Source organism: Aristolochia californica, unplaced genomic scaffold (genome assembly GCF_029961685.1).
Source record: "Aristolochia californica isolate CCGP_79_NKW_82.1479 unplaced genomic scaffold, dmAriCali1.0.hap1 SCAF_13, whole genome shotgun sequence".
NCBI classification, from domain to species: domain Eukaryota; kingdom Viridiplantae; phylum Streptophyta; class Magnoliopsida; order Piperales; family Aristolochiaceae; genus Aristolochia; species Aristolochia californica.
In genome coordinates, this window is record NW_027181804.1 from 28,070,722 (window position 1) to 28,089,953 (window position 19,232).

General features: G+C 38.4%; 4 protein-coding genes across 10 annotated transcripts; 2 read left to right on the top strand and 2 right to left on the bottom strand.

Annotated features, from left to right (window-relative positions):
- Positions 1-612: 612 nt before the first annotated feature.
- Positions 613-2,523, bottom strand: LOC137949009 (uncharacterized). Its single transcript, XM_068795265.1, has 2 exons — positions 2,269-2,523; positions 613-1,231 (listed from the first exon to the last, which is right to left on the bottom strand). The coding sequence occupies exons 1-2, from the start codon at positions 2,441-2,443 to the stop codon at positions 1,038-1,040; spliced, it is 369 nt and encodes a 122-aa protein (XP_068651366.1). The 5' UTR covers positions 2,444-2,523; the 3' UTR covers positions 613-1,037.
- On the bottom strand, positions 1,144-8,902 carry LOC137949007 (RNA polymerase sigma factor sigA-like). Of its 5 annotated transcripts, none has more exons than XM_068795259.1 (11): positions 8,821-8,902; positions 6,388-7,203; positions 6,094-6,292; positions 5,282-5,374; positions 4,355-4,483; positions 4,072-4,125; positions 3,893-3,970; positions 3,730-3,792; positions 3,370-3,482; positions 3,054-3,150; positions 1,144-1,231 (listed from the first exon to the last, which is right to left on the bottom strand). In XM_068795259.1, exons 2-11 carry the CDS (start codon positions 7,074-7,076, stop codon positions 1,202-1,204), a joined length of 1,545 nt encoding a protein of 514 aa, XP_068651360.1. In that variant the 5' UTR covers positions 7,077-7,203; positions 8,821-8,902; the 3' UTR covers positions 1,144-1,201. The 5 variants fall into 5 exon arrangements, with proteins under 5 accessions (XP_068651360.1, XP_068651358.1, XP_068651359.1 ...); XM_068795257.1 differs by lacking the exon at positions 8,821-8,902 and adding an exon at positions 8,186-8,519; XM_068795258.1 differs by lacking the exon at positions 8,821-8,902 and adding an exon at positions 8,073-8,167.
- Positions 8,903-10,807: 1,905 nt separating this feature from the next.
- On the top strand, positions 10,808-15,347 carry LOC137948083 (uncharacterized). 3 transcript variants are annotated; one of them, XM_068794022.1, is made up of 7 exons: positions 10,808-11,014; positions 11,321-11,524; positions 12,002-13,012; positions 13,100-13,294; positions 13,384-13,538; positions 14,629-14,739; positions 14,950-15,347. In XM_068794022.1, the coding sequence occupies exons 2-7, from the start codon at positions 11,390-11,392 to the stop codon at positions 14,993-14,995; spliced, it is 1,653 nt and encodes a 550-aa protein (XP_068650123.1). In that variant the 5' UTR covers positions 10,808-11,014; positions 11,321-11,389; the 3' UTR covers positions 14,996-15,347. The 3 variants fall into 3 exon arrangements, with proteins under 3 accessions (XP_068650123.1, XP_068650124.1, XP_068650122.1); XM_068794023.1 differs by lacking the exon at positions 10,808-11,014 and adding an exon at positions 11,088-11,140; XM_068794021.1 differs by lacking the exon at positions 10,808-11,014 and adding an exon at positions 11,147-11,240.
- LOC137948082 (pentatricopeptide repeat-containing protein At3g22150, chloroplastic) lies at positions 15,291-19,016 on the top strand. Its single transcript, XM_068794020.1, has 2 exons — positions 15,291-15,327; positions 15,683-19,016. The coding sequence occupies exon 2, from the start codon at positions 15,743-15,745 to the stop codon at positions 18,239-18,241; it is 2,499 nt and encodes an 832-aa protein (XP_068650121.1). The 5' UTR covers positions 15,291-15,327; positions 15,683-15,742; the 3' UTR covers positions 18,242-19,016.
- Positions 19,017-19,232: the final 216 nt, after the last annotated feature.

Sequence of the window (19,232 nt, forward strand, 5' to 3'; positions counted from 1 at the left end):
TGCAGGCCATTCCAGAAGATTTCTTGTAACCGAACAGGCCAGGTTAGATTGCAAGGTGTGATGTTACTATTAGATTTATTACACATTTTTTATCTCATCACCCTTCAAGATAATCCAATAGATCGGTAAATTGGCATGATGTTTTGAGTTCTTCGTCAAACAAAAAAAATTTCGAGTCTTTTACACTGATTATCAAACCGAACCTGATTTAACCAGTCCAATTTTGTAATCACACTGCACTAACCAGCTGGGTCATCCAATTTTAAGGTATATTCGGTTTTTGTCTAAATAAGAACTTAAAAGAGTCCAATTTAGGACTAACCTGATTGAATCCAGAAGTGACTTACTTTGGATTTTGGACAGCTCGGTCATCAGTGATTCATACACATTTTTACTAATAATGTTCCGTGACAATCTAAAAAAGATGAATTGATTCCCAAGGCCTGGATCAATGTTGACACACAACTGTTCCATGGAATGCCAAAGACCTGCACACCTTAAAACTGCGATGACTGCAAATCAGAGGCTCTTTAAACTCTATTGATTAGATCTGAATGGAAAGTGGACCTGTAGTATAGCACTGTAATCTACATGTCCATTAAAATGCTGGGATAATCATCCAAATGAGGCACTACTCCCAATTGTAAAATCAAATTGACCACAAAGCAAGCCACTACCAATAGTGACAAGATTAGAACAGTGGTTTCTGCATATTTACAATATCATTTGTGCAGCTTCCCTTGGAAAAACAAGCAGAGAAATAACAGTACGCAACAGATTCTTTTGGGTTACAGATAAGCAATAATGAAACACAAAAAGATTTAACACAGGCTAACAAAAAGAACCTAAACATGAGTAGTTAACTGGGATGAGAAAGGCCAGATATATAATATCAGAGTATCAGCAAATCAAAAGAAGGAGAAAACAACTCCAGCATAACAGATACAAACAGTGAGCTCTTAAGTACAGCAAGAAACTGCACTGTTCCTCAGATACAGATTAACATCATATACTTCAAAAGTTCAAAGTCAAAAGTTCTAGATACGGCCATCCCACAGGCACTCCAAAGCTACATTACTACGTCTCAGGAGTTCCTCCACATCTTTGGGTGGATTTAAGCCAAGCTTATCGGCACGATCCCATCGTGCCAACCTAGTAAGTCCAAGGCATGGCCCATAAGCTATGTTCAAGTCAAATTGTCTCAGAACTTCCTCAGCTTCATCATAATCATCTGGCAAACGAGAGAAAACAGAAGAGGGCACATTTCAAGTAAGCAGAATGCAGGTGAAGTCTAATACAAACTAAAGTGCATGGAGATTGTAGGATTTTCAGCTGAAAAACATGATATTCAGTAGGTTTATCATTTATGAAATAAATCTTCTACTGTACAAAGCGTTAGGCTTCATTTCTTAGTGTGTTACAGTGCAAAACTCTGAACAAGATTTCCATGACTCTATGACAAACATGTACAAGACTAAATGGTTCCTTAAGAAGGTCATTCCAGCTTATTTTGATGTTGTTCTGCATACATCAGACTTGAGAATACGTCAAAGTTCCCTTGAAACTCAGCATCTTTTTGAAATTGAAAAGCAGGCCTGGCAAGAGAGCCAAAGCATTGTCCTCAATAGCTATCTATAGCTTTTTCCAACACAAGGAAGAAATACCTAATATAGCATTTTCAAACTTGCTACTTTGAAAACTAGCGAGATATAGCTCACTCATCAGCTTCAGCAAGTAATCTACACTATAGTGCAGTTTAATTCAGTGCATCCACACAACTGGCTTGCTTAAAGAAATTCTTTCATTCTTCCAATATATAATAAAGCATTTGCTAACCGCCCAATGCTTCTTTATGAGTTAAGTCATTTCATCTCTAAGGTCTTGATTAAATTTCTTGTTAGCTGCCATTCGTCCTCAACTCACAGTAAGTCACTAACAACTACAAACCCTTATATGCAAGTTGCTGATCTCACGTAATCTCAAATTTCATCACAGGTATATCCAAAAAAACTAAAGATTTGAGTTATGGTGTCTATATAAGCCACCCCTAGTAAATATAAGAAAAAATAAAAAAAAGGAATCAGATATTCTGTCCGAACACCCAATTAGAACACTCGTGGAGAAATCTAAAAGTCAAACGACCGAGAGAAGTTGCAGGAATTCTACTTAATCACATAACAATATAATTTAGCCCATATAATATAAAACATTTAGGGAAAAGAACAAAGGTAGAAAGGGATTAAATAGAGAGAAAAAGGCAAGAGGGACCTTTCAGGTCAAGGCCCCCGTGAGAGATGAGAGCGGGCGGTTGCGCAGTTTCGGCACCCAAAGCAACAGCGACTCTCCCCCGTTTATTGCTTTTGGGGAAGGCCTTCGAAGCAGACGATTTAGTTTTGGTGGTCTTCCTCTGCCGGTAAAAACCCTTGACCGTCCCGGACGCCATTCTTTTCTTCCTCCGAAAGCTTTCTCCTTTTCAAATTTTGAATTGTGACGATGAGAGAGCTTCTAATTTAAAGTTTTAAAACAGCCCACGCGAGCTACGATACCGCGTGACTGCCAGGAATCCTCGCGAGCACGAATCAGGAATATGGGGCACGCTTTCTTCTAATAGACATGAGCGCACTTTGCCGCGCTTCACCTGGTTTGTTCTCTCACATACCCTAAGATGCAAAAATTGATTATTTAAATTGTAAGGGCAATTTGAGAGACCTGATTTTTAAATTTGTCTTTATTATTTATTTGAAGTCTCAATTGAATTACAGGAAATCCAGCTTCTAATTGTTTTAACCATTACATGAAAAGCAACAACTGAGATAAAATCGTAATATTTTCTCTTATTATAATAGACAAAATTTCATCTTACATACAATAAAATTGCGTTTCTCATCCCAACAGAGGAAGGTTGGGTTTTAAACCTGCTACTCTGAACATACACCTTTATCTACGTTTATTTCCATTTCAAAATTAAATTGAAGAAGCTATAAACTGAAGCTCTTTTTCTTTTTCTTCTATATACAACAGTAATAAATACAGTAGATGGTTTAGTGCTTCACCAGCATGGATTCCAACCGTCTTTTTCTTGCAGCATGCTTTAGTTTCTCCAGAGCAACGAGTCCAACCTGCCTAACCCTTTCCCTTGATAAACCAATCCTGAATGTAAACAACACATAGGGTTATCTAAACAACCAAATTAGCAGAACAAGACAGACGAAGTTCTCAGATTGTTGAGTGAAATTTTCAGAGCAATTTTGTTGAAAGCAAATAATGGGATTTCTGACAAGACTTTTATTTATTTTTCTTTCTCCTGGTGTTGTCAACAAAATTTAAGCTACGGAAAAGTATAGAAAGAACTTGCTTTGATCTACTCACTGTTTGCTGATGTCCTCCCACGTAAGGCAGTCATTGTCCAGGCCATAATAAAGGCGTACTATAACTCTTTCACGTTCACTGAGTGTTGTATTAAGAAGTTTGTTTACATCATCCTGGAAATAGCACTTTTACTAGTTAACAGAAGGACAAAATAATGCGTAAAGTGCTACTGTATCAATGCTTAAAACTGACAAAAGAGGCCAGGAAAAGCAGAGAGGAGATAGGAAAAAGAGTATTATATCATATTTTACTTAGTTTTGTCAAGATGTAACTTGACATTTCAAAGAAAATCTCTTAGAGCCAGACGGAAGCTAATGGATAAGTGACACAAGTATAATAGTCAGAATCGATGTTTTTTACCTTGAGAAACCATTTATCTACTCCATGCCACGGACTATTTTCAAGGTTAGTGTCTGCAATATACTGAAAATTAAAGTTATATATTAGCTTGCTTTATCATAATGAATTTTTCAAAAATATGCATTTCATCATCTTGACAGAAAAAATACGCTGATAGACATACACTATGAAGAGTTTCTCCTGGAAGACCATTTAGCGAGGGGAAGGCATCTCTATCAAGCGAGAAGACCTTACTGACAGCCTGCAGTTTTGCATTGATAGTAAGGACAGATGGAAATACTAAGAGACTCCCGAACAAATAAAAAAACACATGAGCTTAGATACTCTTATCTAAATCAGTACCTCCATGGCATTCCTGACTTTTTTCTGCGACATGTTCAGAGCATCTGCGATTCTCTGAAAATCAGAAGAAAAAATCCATGTCAGAGCAGCATGATCCAGCAGAGAGTAAGAGAGATGCATTTAAGTTAACAGCAACTTGAATTAAACCTGTGAAGAAATCATCTGTGGCATAATTATTAGATGTGAGGATGCCAACAAAAGTGAAGAAATCAGATGTTGAAGTAGAAGCAAGAAAATCATCATGTGAAGCAAAAATTATAATGGAAAACAAAATGTGACTCACATCAACAGATGGTGTTATCCCTTTCTCCTCCAGTCTCATCTTTGCATTCCGAATTAAGCTTAACCTTTCATGCATATGAGTAGGTAATCTTAGTGTTCTGGAGTTCTCAATCAATGCTTTTGAAACACCCTGTCAGAAAATAGGTAACATAAATAGGTAAAATTTCTATAAATTTCAAGCTTGCAATTGCTGAACTTTTACAAAGTAGTTAACAAAGAACAAGACAGACAAAACAAAAAAAAACATATTTTCTAAAAAAGTTTTCCCTAAATCAAGGATGAACAAATGATCAAACAGTACAGAGTTGCTATTACAAGACCATAATGCAGATGTCTTGTTCAAGATGAAAGAGATTCAGGCCAGTGAATTTATACAAAAGCTAACATGACCATGAACCTCATGTTCCACTAATCTTCTGAGCCAAATTATTCAGAACATAGCTTTCCTTTCGTGCCAAAAACAGACACACTAGCAAGAGCCAACAAATTGGAGGTGAATGTGACAGACAAACGCTACATTGTTAGGGTCTCAAACAGTCCCAGCAGTATGGTGGCCATGCGAAAGTGACACTTATTGGACCAGACATAAAGCTAACTTGGGGTTCAGTAACGTATGGAACCCAGACCTGATAGAATATAAAACTAGAGCAACAGGTAAGGGTGTCAAATTAAGAGCAAATAAAAGAACTTTTCAGCAATCAGATCCAGATTGGTGATCCATGCCTAATTGCCTGATCAGGAATCTAGGAACAATTGGCTGCCTAGTTGGATCCTTAATTCCTGTATAGTCCTGTCTGAACCTTATCCCATTTACATGGCTAAACGAAATAGTCCATAAAATTGTTTCCAGTGACTGTTGCAACTCATGAAGGAGCTCTTCAATAGAAGAAGAAAGTAATAAAGATCACAGAAAAGACTTTAGTTTTACCTGGCGGATCCACCAATATACATAAGTTGAAATTTTAAATCCCTTCGAAGAGTCAAATTTCTCTATCCCACGCAGTAATCCAATCAACCCACCCTGAAAGCAATTATAAGAAGGTAACTAGATGGACCAAAAGAAAAACAACAGGCATTCCTAACACATAAAATGTCTTTTCCCTGCAATTCCAATACCGCCACAAACATCTTATGTAGCCACCCATTATGCTGTGTTATCTTCAGCAAAAGATCAAATTTCAAGTATTCCTAGAACCTAAACAATGCTTGTTAGGCTTTCCTACATCTTACAGGCGCTCAACTTGCATCATTCCTAGCTTTGGGTTTCCCATTTATGTCCTTTTATCTCAATATGCTCATCATGTTTCTCCTCATTTCATTTATTTTTCTATCCATATGGAACATACAAGAATATTTTACTTGATGATGGTACAACTAATCACTGAAGATCCCATATATGAATAAGATAAGTGTGGACATTTTTTGAGCCTACAACTAGTCACTGCATATATGAATAAGATAATTGTGGATAATTGTCCACAATTATCTTATTCATATATGGGATCTTCAGTGAGTAGTTGTAGGCTCAAAAAATGTCCACACTTATCTTATTCATATATGGGATCTTCAGTGACTAGTTGTAAGCTCATCATGTCCACACTTATCTTATTCATATATGGGATCTTCAGTGACTAGTTGTACCATCATCAAGTAAAATATTCTTGTATGTTCCATATGGATAGAAAAATAAATGAAATGAGGAGAAACAGATAAAAATCAGTTTGTTAAGATGGGAATTACCTGAATGAGGTCAGCCATTTCAGCCCCCATGTTGTCGTATTTTTGTGCAATTGACATGACAAGACGCACATTACTCATTGCTAATCTTTCCCTTGCCAAAGAACATGCAATTACTGTTGAGTGTAATTCAGTGCGAGATATCCTCAATGAAGAAGCAATCTGCTCATCAGAGGGCTCACATCCTAGTTTTTCCTTCAATCTGCCAGCCATGATTGTGTCAATATAGAAATTTCAAAAAGATTAGCACAAATGAACTTGCAGAACAACATAAAAGCCCTGGCTACAGTTTCCTACCTTGATTTGTGCTCCTCCAAGTGCAGCCCAGCTTTAATGTTTTTAGATAGGCATACAACTTCCGTATGGGAAAGTAAGTCATCACTTACAACACCTTTAACATAACCTTTCAACCGATTCTGAAGTAGTTCTGGACTGACAATAGATCTCAGTTGCTTCTCTTTACTGGGCACTGCCACAGACGCATTGTGATTAAGACATTTCCTCCTGACTTGTGTTCTTCTCTGTCTAGCTGAAGTCCCAGAACGAGTTATTCCTAGTTTTTTGTGGGTTGCACCTGATATGTCCATTTTTCCCGCTTGTTGAAAAGAAAGGGCCCACTGCTTCTCCAGCATAGATTTTTGTAATAGTATAAGAACTTGAAGGGAGAATTCAAGATCACTATCGTGTGCCTCAAGGAGATCAGAACTTTGGGACCAAGACCCTGCAGTTGAAGGAGCAAAAGAGGTATCTACATGTTCCTTAAGTGCTTTTATATATTGGGAGTGTGACTGTCTATTAACTGGAAAAGTGGGGCCAAAATTGCTTGTCCGTTTTGCAAGTATAACACTCTTTGTAGGAGCTGAAGGAATTTGTGGTAAACCATACTCATGGCAAGAAAATAGCTTCTCAGTAAGGTCAGCCGGGTAAAATGAAGAACTCAAAAGCCTCTTTCCTGTACTTAGTCCAATAACTGCGGCTGTTGCCATTATAAGAAGCTTCACAGGGACATCTGACAGTCCATCTAGCTATCCAATAACTTTGAAGGAAAGCTTCAGAGTGAAGAAATAAATCTTTTGTTCCCTTGCAGCACCACTCAGCACTTGAGTTGATTGTCTGGTTATTTGGCAAACAAAGGTTAATTAGATTAAATTTTTGAAAATTGAATCTCAACTAGGCGAATATACCCATCACAAAATCATCCATGACTAATATAGTTGTAAAAGAATGATGGTCTCTGAAAGCCTATTGGTGAGAATAAAGACACAGGAGTATATGGGAGGACTAACTAGTTCGATAATCTTGAAGACATGGATAGATAGCCATCTTAATTCTCTAACTTCTTCCTGCACCACATAGATGAAAACAACGCCTAGAAGGTGCTTTTAGAGTTCTTGCATTACAAGGCATAAATTTGATCCGACATGTTTGCTCTCCATATATTATTAAATAGGACAGACAACTATCATCTCTAGATTCTAATGAATCTTTAGGGGAACACGAATAATGAATAGCCACAACTATCATCTCTAGTTTCTTAGAAGCGGTAAATCCACCAGGGAAAAGAAGACATAATGATACCGCCACGAGATGGTGAACGACGAACACGAACTACAGAATTTTGAGGAAATATGATAAAACTTTATTCGTCAATCTCTTTTCCCGCCACACCAAAATTCAACCAAAAAACAACAAGTGAAAAATTACTCTGTTATCTGCCACAACATGGAGCTCATTTACTTAAATCCACCGTGCAAGCAAAGAAACGCACATTCAACTACAAATCGCTCAAACAGAGTGAAATCAACATCCGTATCTTTACACCTTCTAGAAATAAATCAGCCGTAAAACGAAACGAAGTGGCGAACATTTCAAAACACTAAATGCAACACTGCAAAAAATACAAGATCACATCACAGAAGAAGAACAAGAGCACAAGAGATACAACGAGATCCGTATAACAACCAAAGCAACACACATCTTACCCCTTATTGTCCGCATAAGAATTTTCGAAATCCAAGCAAAACCAAAGCATAAAAAAGAAAAACCGAAGCTTATGGCGATGATTCCAAGAGACGGTGTAGTGTGGCAGGCGTACCTGGGAGAGTGTAACTGCTTCACCAGGAGACAAGTGAGAAGAAAACAGATCAACAGATGAAATGAAGACTCTCGCGCTTTTTGTGAGACGGGCGTTTTTTGTGCATTTTTTATTAATAATTTTGAGGAATGGAAACTGAAAATTAAAAAAAAAAATCGTAAACTGTAAGATGGATATCGGATGGAGGGAGGCCATTGGCTGAGAGAGATATTTGAGAGGCATCGAGTGGTGGACGAAGCGCCATGCATGAGACTCCAGATTTTCCGATCTCGTGGCATCCAGACGAACCGATGGAGTGTCAAAGAGAGAGAGAGAGAGAGAGAGAGAGTCGACGTCAGAGGGCCATCAGTGACCAGCGGCAAATATCTGGAGCCTCCCTCTGCACAACAATCTCGTCACTCTTTAACAAACAAAAACGAATAGATAGAGTGGGCACGCGTCGGGTCGGATCGGGTCGGGTCGTTAATTTTGACCCCGAAATTTAGATTTTAAAAAACCATGGAACTTTAACTCCGACCTGGATATGATCACCGTTTGAAAACATCATACTGAACGATTAAGAACAAGGGAATTGGGTCTCTGTGTCAGTGAAGGGAAGATGCGGCAGGAGAGGGCGTTGAGAAGAAGCACCAAACTTGAAAATGGCGGGTGGATCGTCTTCAGCTGACCTCATTAACCAAAGAATCGGCTTCCGATCGCTCAACTGCTACACTAAAGCTTCTTCCTCGTTAGGTGGACTTCCGTCTCATCGTTTCGCAGCCAAATGCCTCCTGAAGAGGAAACCAACGCTCCTGACTTGACATTGCAGCAACAGCAATCTGTATTGAGAATATTTTTATAAAAAAATCTCTTTGATCATTTTTATTATATTTGTGTGTATTTAATTTATTTTTCTATTGCTTCGTATTGGAGTAAACATATTAATTTTTTTACCCCCTTTAATATTTTTATTGGAATAAATAATAATTGGGAAGTAACAAATTTTAACCCATAAAATTGACTCATTTTACATAAAACAATCCTGATAAAATAATTAATTTCAAATAAGGGTTGTTTGTGCATCATTAAAAAACAAAAAATGAGTCAATTTTCATTGAATAATTCTTCTATAAAAAATATTTTTCCGTTGTGTTTTCGGTTTTTTTTGTCGGATTTTTTACCCTTATAATTTTTTTTAGAAATAAATGAATCTAATTGAGCTAAACAAAGGTTGAGGGGGATATGTATCGAATTTTGGATAACATGATCTACTCTATCTACCTGTTTTAATTGATATGAGCTGATATAAGATAAATATATCGGTATTGACTAATACACCTGATACATGTTATATATATATATTGGTTTTTTTACCATTTTAACATATTTTTTAGAAAAAAATAGATCTAGTTGAGTTAAACAAAGGTTGAGGAGGATATGTATCGAATTTTGGATAACATGATCTACTCTATCTACCTATTTTAATTGATATGAGCCGATAGAAGATAAATATATCGATATCGACTAATACACCCAATACATGTTATATATATATATATTTTTTGGATTTTTTACCATTTTAACATTTTTTTCTTCAGAATAAAATGAATCTAGGTGAGCCAAACGAAGCTTGAGGATGATATCTATCGGATTTTGATCTACTCGATCTACCTGTTTTAATTGATATAAGCCGATATAAGATAAATATATCGGTATCGACTGATACACTCAATACATGTTATATTTTGGGGTCCCTAATACATATTAGAAATGAATTATGATTAACCCTAAACCCTAAGCCAACAAATCTCAAAGGGGTGAAGGTGTGGGAGGTGGGGGCAAGATCATGAAAAGGCTATCACACGGGAAAAGTGGTGCTTAGCTTTATGGGAGGAGCAGGGCCACCCTGCTCGTCTTTCCCACAACATTACAGCAAAAGCCGGGGGGCGCATTACGCACCACGAGTGCTTTAGGTTTTTCATGTTTTAATTTTTCCTTTTTTTTTAAAAGACGATGACAATGTACGCCCACGACCACTACGAGGCGTTTGGCTCACTTTCCCAAGAAACCATGCCGCTTTGACTATTCTAACGTATCTTCCCATAATTTTTTGACGGAATCGCCCCTGTAATATTTTCTAATGAAATTTATCATACAAAATTAATTTTAAAACCCCAATATTTTTATTTTTTTATTAAAATGCAGAGAAGTATTTAAAACAAAAGGAAGTGTTTAGTTCAAAATAATTTAAATTTATTATAATTAGTTAAATATAGGAAAATACGTTTTATAGCATAAAGAATTAAGATTTTCATTTAAAAAAAATTGAATTTATTTTTTATCCATAAATAATTTGTATTTATATTTTATCTAATAATTTTCTATCCATACAAACACTCTATTAATAACTATTATCAATATAAATTTGTCATTGATTATGAATTTAAGGTTTGATTATAATTAAATCAAATAAAAATAGGATTTATTTTAAAATTAGTTTCAATCAGTTATATTTTCCCTTTTCCAAATTTTTGCAAAGGATCATTTTATTTATGTAAATTTAGGGGTAAAATCGTCTTTAAACACTGGAAGTTGTGAAGATATAATTTAATCATTTTATTGATTTCCCAAGAGGCAGCTGGAGCGACTATCGACTGCTCTGGTATTTAGAAATGAAACTTGAATGAATGTACATGTGCGCTCCAATCCAAGGTCTTTTGCAGTTCTCTTGTCCGCAACCGGATCTCTGCAACATAAATGCAGGCAATCACCGAACGAATTCAAAGCGAAAAGATAGAAAATGACCGTCTACCTTTTATCTTCTCACGATTTGGATTCATCTCCTTGGAGGTAAATCTCATGTTCGTACTTTTCTCTGCATTTTTAAATGTTTTGAAGGTAGTGATACGCGTTAAGTATTATTGCAACTCTTTAGTTCGTAGAAAGGTTACTGCCTATCTGGATCGAGTCCAGACGGTAGGGCGAACATCTTTTCGACTCTCATTGTCTCCTTGTTAGTAGTTTCCAGCCTGGTGTTCCGTTGTACAGTCCTAAAAAGCAGAAAATCTGGATCTAGGTTTTGTAGATGGATTTATCATGTATGTTTCTTCGTTTTCAGTTTTTTGAGCTATGGTGAGTGACTGCTACTCGTTGCAGGGATAAATGGTTTACTCTACGTGATCGTGCCTGAGTTTCGACGGATTTTGAGTCGTCGGAGGGAGAGATATGGGCTCTAGTGGTAGCAAAGAAGCCGGCCCGTCTTCTCCCCATGGAGTTAGAGGAACGAGGCATAGAGGTGCCAGAGTCTTCCATTCATCATGCCTTGGTGGATCATCTGCTTCTACCTCTGACGATGATAGTGTGAGTTTTTTTGTTTTCCTCAAAGCTTTGAAAGGTTTCAATCTTGGATATTGTTTTGATTTGGATGGTTCTCTCGCCTCCATTGGTTGGATGTTGTTTTGAATCTTAAACCGTACCTGCATTTCTTGATCTTCGATGTCACAAAAGCAAATGAATGAACACTAACAATAGACGCTGATGAATCGTAAATTTGCATTCTGATAAGGTTTGCCAAGAATTCACGATGCTCTTTCCTTTTATGTTTATTCACCTTCGATAAGATTTCTTTTCTTGGTTTGCTCACAAACGGATGTACATTGATTATGTCTGATTCAAGGAGAACTTTTATTGCATGCTTATTTTGATCTTGGAAATTCTGTTTTTTGTTGCAAATATTACAAGTGCTTTACATCGTATCCAGCATTTTATTCATCAAGATTCCTGTGCAACACAGCTAATACTTTCTTGAAGACTAAAACAATGAAAGTCTCGCCTCAGGTTTTGGGTCCAGAAAACAAAGAAACTGGTAGATCAAAATCCCAGACGTTTATGGACCAATCAAGGATAAAATCTGGTGGTGGGAAGAGTAATTCTTATGGAAAGAATAGGACTCCTCACACCAATGAAGTTCCTTCCAACCCTTCAAACACAGAGCCTGACAAATGTGGCGGACAAAGCATCAGGAACTTTGAATGTGGCACTGAAAGCAGTTCTACTCAGACTGCATTGGCCCGGACATCAAGTCGGCGGAGCCACACCTGTTCACGATTCAGCTTCTTACCTAACAATTTCAGTTTCAAGCTTACCAGAGCGGCCAGCATGGGATCACTGGGGTCTTATTCTCTGTTCTCTACAAACCATCCTGTATCAAACTCTCAAGAGGATTTTGATGTGGATATAGGCTCCAGTAGTTCAGTGAATGATTTATTTCCTTCACCACGGCTCCAAGGTCCTCCTGCAGTATTACAAATAGGTCCACCTACTGTTCGAGCTCATGTGCCAGCCCAGGATAGTATTTCCTCTCAAGAAGCTGTAAGAGATGATAACTCCAATACAGCAATTAGTCCATCTGTAAATAGATTTTTACAAAGGAACCATGTAGAGACAGAGAGTAATGAAAGTAGACAATCTCATAGAAGGCATGGTGCTCAAGAGCCTGCTGAGGGGAGTATACGTTTTAGCCGAGCTATGAGTGTTGGGAGGCTTCGTGATAGGGTTCTTTGTAGAACATCAATATTTGGTCATCTTCAAGAAGATAGGGATCCAAGCGATACGAGACAAGGTACTGGAAGGCTATTCTGGGATTCTGCCAGAAGAATGGAATCATCTGATGGGAATATTGACATGCTGCCATCTTCTTCCACTTATCATGTCTCTACAATGTCTAGGTCTACAAATAGCAGCCAAGATAATGAGGTGGACACTCCAAACATGAGAGAAGCTAGACATCGAGCTCTAGTGGAGCACAGGACAGCTTTTCTTGAACGGAGAAGGAGAATAAGATCTCAGGTCTGTTGCAATATCTTTAGCATTCTTCCTCTTGCAGTTATTTGTTATCTTAAGAACAATAACATGTATTTGAATCTTTCATGGAAGGTACGGGCCCTTCAGCGATTGGGTAGCCGCTTTGAAAACTTATCTGGACACGAAAGGTCATGCATTTTATCAGGGCAACACAGAAGTGGTCGCTGTACATGCCATGCAAGTGGTCATGCCCCCAATACTCAGGAGGATACGAGTACTAGAGCTAGTATTTCAAGAATTGTTATGTTAGCAGAGGCATTGTTTGAGGTGACATGGCGGTTTCTCTGATGAGCCCCATTTCTTGTTTTAATTTTCTATTGGGTATTAGTTTAAACTTTTATACTTATTTTAATTAGGTTCTGGATGAAATTCATCAGCAATCTGTGGTTTTGTCATCTCAACCTTCTGTATCTTCTATTGGATCTGTACCTGCACCAATCGATGTTGTAGAATGCATGCCTATCAAGATATATAGAAAGCCACTAAAGCATCAGATTGAAGAGGCTGCACAGTGAGTGCTTCCATGTTTTCTATGGTTGTAGTTGATTCTCCAATCTTAGTATGCACCAGTGTTGATTATTCTACATTTTCACAACTACATGTATCTGTCAGTCAACTCTGATATTACCTATGAGTGAAGATTTGTATTTGTAGACAATAAGTGGCATACTCCTGAACAAACTAAGTGAAATTATCTTTCAAAAGAAGGAAGAAATGATTAAAAACTGTTCAATGCATCTTATTCAATCCATCCTTTGGGATTTGCTAGGGAAAAAACCATATGAACTCTGTAGATTGAGATATCGTCCAGTATAGATTCCCGAAGACTATTATTGTGTGAGCTGTTGTTGGAATCTACACTATGCTTGATCACACTACTGCAGCCTAAGCGTTTTTTATATTCTTATATTTTACTTTCTCAGTATTGATTCCACTCACACTCATTTCCCCATGCCCTGAGAGACCTGGACCCAAGACCTCACAGTTGCATCCCCTGGAATGTGGTCATTGTGCCCAACTCAACCTGTGGGTGTGGCCAAAATTCTTGGACAATGTTTATTGTGTTTTAAGCATCAATTCAATGCATTATTAATAGGAAAAACCTCTTGAACAATCTTATTCCTTAGTTGATATTTTCACACCATAAATTTTCTTGTTGTAAGGATTGTCACATATAAACTATTTTGGTTGTGTTGACCCATTCCATCAAGATGCTTGAACTGTTGGGCACATATTCACTACTTGGAAGTGCTTTCTTTTGTGAGCATGCCATCCATTTGGTTTTTGTTGGGTTCAAAATGTTTTTTTGCCAGTATGAAGAAAATTTTAGTTTGTTGGTTATTCTTGACATATTTTGCCTGCTCAATTTCCTGAAATTCTTGTTCTGTCCGGAAGTTATGATTATTTACTTGGAATTCTTTCTTTGATAACCATCTCTCAAATCCATCCATGTCTATCTATTTGCTTGTTAGGTCAAGTATTAATAAATTTCTCTGCTCTTTTTTCTTTTCCTCTATAATTATGAACTTGGTACATCTTGCAATTAAAACAATGGATCTTGTACTCAAATAACCGTCTTCGGGTGTGTTTTGGTGGTGTAGGTGTTACATATGTCTTGTGGAGTATGAAGAAGGAGATTGCATGAGGATATTACCTTGTCATCATGATTTTCATCAAACATGCATCGATAAGTGGCTGAAAGAGATACACAGGTATAAGTTGGCATGGTGCATTTGATCACATGTGGCATTGGTGGATAAAAAGATAACATAAACTTTTCGGAAACAATATAATTAGAAAGTCTGGTAATTCATGGTTGAGTCTAATGCGTAAGTTGATGCATGGTAATGCAGGAAACTAAGTAGAACTAAACTGATCATTATTGGCTGCAAATGCTGATGCTTATTTACTTTTCTGTTAAGGATCTGCCCACTTTGCCGTGGAGATGTTTGCAGATCAGGGCCATGACAGGAAAAAGCTACAGTAATTGAGAAGCAGTGGCTGGAATAACCATTACAGTTGCCTGGTCGGAAAAAGCTCCTCTCCAGAGACCTTGTTTGAAGGTGTTGTTTGCATGCACTGAGAATAGAAGTCTGAGAGGGGGTGGGATCGTTGATTTGTGAATGGGCAAGTATTGTGTGCTAATGGAGGGTACTTGGCGTCGCTTCACACTTGTTTCAAATGCCTTATTCTTGGGTATTCAGCTTATTATCTCCCAAAACTTTTCTGAGGCCCCAAAAATTTCGCTGGCCGTGGCGGAATCCAATATTACAACACAAAGAGTGAAAATGCATTGATTGGTATGCGATCCTTGTATGTATTGAATAGATCATTCCCAACCTCTAAACCAGCAAAGGATCGGGCCTTATTGATACTCATTCAATTATATTATGTATCCATCAATCTGAATGATTGTTCTTTTAAAAAAATTTACAAAACCTTCTAGCTGTTTTTTAACACAATCAATCTGAATAAGTATTCTTTAAAATTTTTTTAAAAAAATTCTAGTTTTCTCACCAAAATAAATCCTCGAGCCCCAGTGGGCGCTTTGCAGTCGTAGCAAGGTAATAGTCTTCTTTTTTCATTTACTGCGTGCCTTGTCGTGCACGTGCAGAGTGGACTAACTCAGTTCTCGCCCTTTGTTTTCTCCTGTAGATAAAATACCCAGCTAGCAGAAATGGATGCGCAGAGGGAAAGTGCTCGTCGGAGGCCGACATGGCTTCCATTCTCCCTCCTCCTCCTGCCAGCTCTCTCCTCTTCCGCGGACCCGATCCTTCTAATTCACCTTCCCTGCCACATTACCGTTGGTCTTCACACAGCGAGAAACGCCAGCCTCACCAGCCAACACTGGCAACGGAGGCTACCCAGCCAAAACCCAAGGTCACGATTCGTACCCGTCTCAGCCAGATCTGCAAAGAGGGTCGCCCGGAAATTGCTGTTCGTATCTTCGACGCGATTCCGACCCCTCCTACCCTGCTATGGAACACCATCATCATAGGCCTTATCTGCAATGCCATGCCTCACGAAGCGCTCCGTCTCTATGCACGAATGAACTTCTCTAAGTCTCCCTCAAGGCCCGATTTTTATACCTTCTCATCCACCCTCAAGGCCTGTGCGCAGACTCGACAGTTGAAGTTGGGGAAGTCGATACATTGTCAAATTCTCCGCTCTCAGTTGAACCCGAGTCGGATTCTGGGGAACTCCATTTTAAGCATGTATTCGAGCTGTGTTAGTGCGGACAATGTCAGACTTGATGTTGTTCGTTTGCTGTTTGATAGAATGCGTAAGAGAAATGTAATTACTTGGAATACTGTAATCGCCTGGTATGTTAAGAGGGGTAGACCCCGTGAGGCGTTGGCACAGTTTAAGATTATGATGGAGATGGGAATACAACCGAGTGTTGTGAGCTTTGTTAATGTGGTTCCGGCGGTTGCCGAGATTCGGGACGGAAAACTAGCAAAAGTGCTTTATGGATTGCTCCTCAAGTTTGGTAGCACCTTTTCAGATGACCCGTTTGCTGTGAGTTCTGCAATTTTCATGTATTGTGAGATCTTGAATGTAGAGTCTGCAAGAAAGGTTTTCGACTTGTGCAACCAGAGGAATATAGAAGTGTGGAACACTATGATTGATGGGTATGTGCAGAATGATCGACCTGGTGAAGCCATTGAGCTTTTTCTTGAAGTTGCTAACTCGGAGCTGCTTGTTCCTGATGAAGTTACTTGCCTGGCGGGACTAATGGCTATTTCACAGATTCAGATGTTAAAATTTGGCCATCAAGTTCATGCTTATGTGATTAAAATTTTCAAGGAGTTACCGATAATTCTATTTAATGGACTTATAGTTATGTACTCAAGATGCAATTCTGTGGAGACTGCATTTTTGGTGTTTGAGAAGATGGTAGAAAAAGATATTGTCTCATGGAATACCATGGCTTCAGCATCTGTGCAAAATGGGTTTGATATTGAAGGTTTGATGCTTGTATATGAAATGCAAAAACAAGGCTTTCGCATCGACTCAATAACAGCTACTACATTGCTTTCTGCTGCTTCAAACCTTAGAAATTTGAGCATTGGGAAGCAGACCCATGCTTATCTTTTTCGGCATGGAATAAAGTTTGAAGGAATGGACAGTTATTTGATAGACATGTATGCAAAATCTGGTTTGATTGAAACAGCTGAAAATTTGTTTTTAATGAACGATGCTGATGACAGAGATCAAGTTACCTGGAATGCCATGATAGCAAGTTATGCTCAAAATGGGAAGATAAATGAGGCTCTCATGGTCTTTAAGCAGATGATTGTGCAAAATCAGTTACCTAATTCAGTGACAGTTGCTTCGATTCTGCCCACTTGCAGTGCCACTGGTGGGATTAGTTTCGGCAAACAGCTCCATGGTTATGCCATCCATCACTTGCTTGATGACAGTGTTTTTGTAAGCACTGCTCTTGTGGACATGTATTCAAAGTGTGGTGATATTAGTGATGCAGAGACTCTGTTTCATAGAATGTCTCAGAGAAATTCAGTGTCTTTCACAACCATGATATTAGGGTATGGACATCATGGACTGGGTGAGAAAGCTCTCTCTGTGTTTTATGCAATGCCAAATGCTGACATAAAACCAGATGCCATCACATTTGTTGCAGTCTTAACCGCATGTAGTTATTCTGGATTGGTTGAAGAGGGCCTTAGAATATTCAAATCAATGGAGAAAGAACATATGATACAGCCTGCATTTGAACACTGTTCATGTGTTGTGGACATGCTAGGGAGGGCCGGTAGGGTGGTGGAGGCTTATGAGTTTGCTAAAGAAATGCAAGTTGAGGGTAACATGGTTTGGATTTGGGGTTCCTTGCTTGGTGCATGTAGAATACATGGAGAATATGAAATGGGGAAGTTAGTCGCCGAGCAACTGTTCAAGACAGAAGATGGGAAAGGAGTTACCGGGTATCGTGTTCTTCTATCAAACATGCATGCAGAAGAGGGAAGGAGGGAGAGTGTGGATAGGGTGAGACAAGAGATGAGGGAGAAGGGGTTGTCCAAGGAGATAGGGTGTAGTTGGATCGAAGTTGGGGGACTTATGCACACCTTTGTATCTAGGGATCAGAATCATCCTATGAGTGAGAGTATATATGCAACATTGGAACGTTTGGCTACGGTTATGAGCTTAGATGACTATAGGCCCAGTGTTGGTTTCCACAAAAATGGTGTGTTATAATGTGAAGGCTAGGTGTGCCTTCTTCATCCAAGAATTCAATCTTTTGCATGTTTTAGTGTTGGAGATGTTCGACTGATGCTGCAATCAGATCAGGAACTAGTCACCAGTTCATGCAGATGTGATCTATTGGATTAACAGAAATGACTAGTTTATAACACGACGATGGATTGATCGACAAGGCAGCTTTTTGTCCATAGAAACTGGTCCTCTACAAGGAAAAGAAGTGACCGAGTGAAACTCACAGGTTATCCCACCTAATTCCTGGATAAGGATGCAATAGAGCCAACTTAATTGAAGGAGACTGGTTCTTCCCTACTAACATTCATGGATCACGTATAGTTGGCAGCTGATCAAAGAAAGGAACTTCCAGCAAGCTTGATGTGCTGCTGTGGATCAATCTGAGCAATTTGACCGGGAGTGAACCAGAGATAGTACTGGATACGGAGAAGAGAGCAGTGACAGCTTCCATTACCCCTGTGGTACCGGGAGAACTTTGTGAAAAGAGTGTACAGTTTGTAATGACAGAAATCTGGCCGAAGGAGTAGACATCACCGGGTGTTTCAGTGGGGAAATTTTTTCCATTAACCGGGTTTGATTGTGTTAAGAAATAATCTTATATGTATTAGTGAGTACAAAGATTTAAGTTAATTAGTTATTTTGGGATGAGCTTTGGACCCAATTTCACATGGCATCATATGTGGGATTACACCTAAGTGATCTATTTTTAAAGCCACAGAAGAAGGCTTACGGGGAGTGTTAACGAATAATTTTAATGGATTAATGAGTACAAAGATTTTGAGTTTATTAGTTAAGAAATAAGTTTTTTAAGCTGTTAGTAATTTTGGGACGGGTTACCCAATTTTGCAATAATTTTCAATCTCAGGGCCCGTTGCCCAGGGTCTGGGGCTGGAAGCCGATATCAGAAACTGATACGAACGCTATGCTGTAACATCGCCTTCATAATTCAAAATGTATCAAACATTTTATGTAA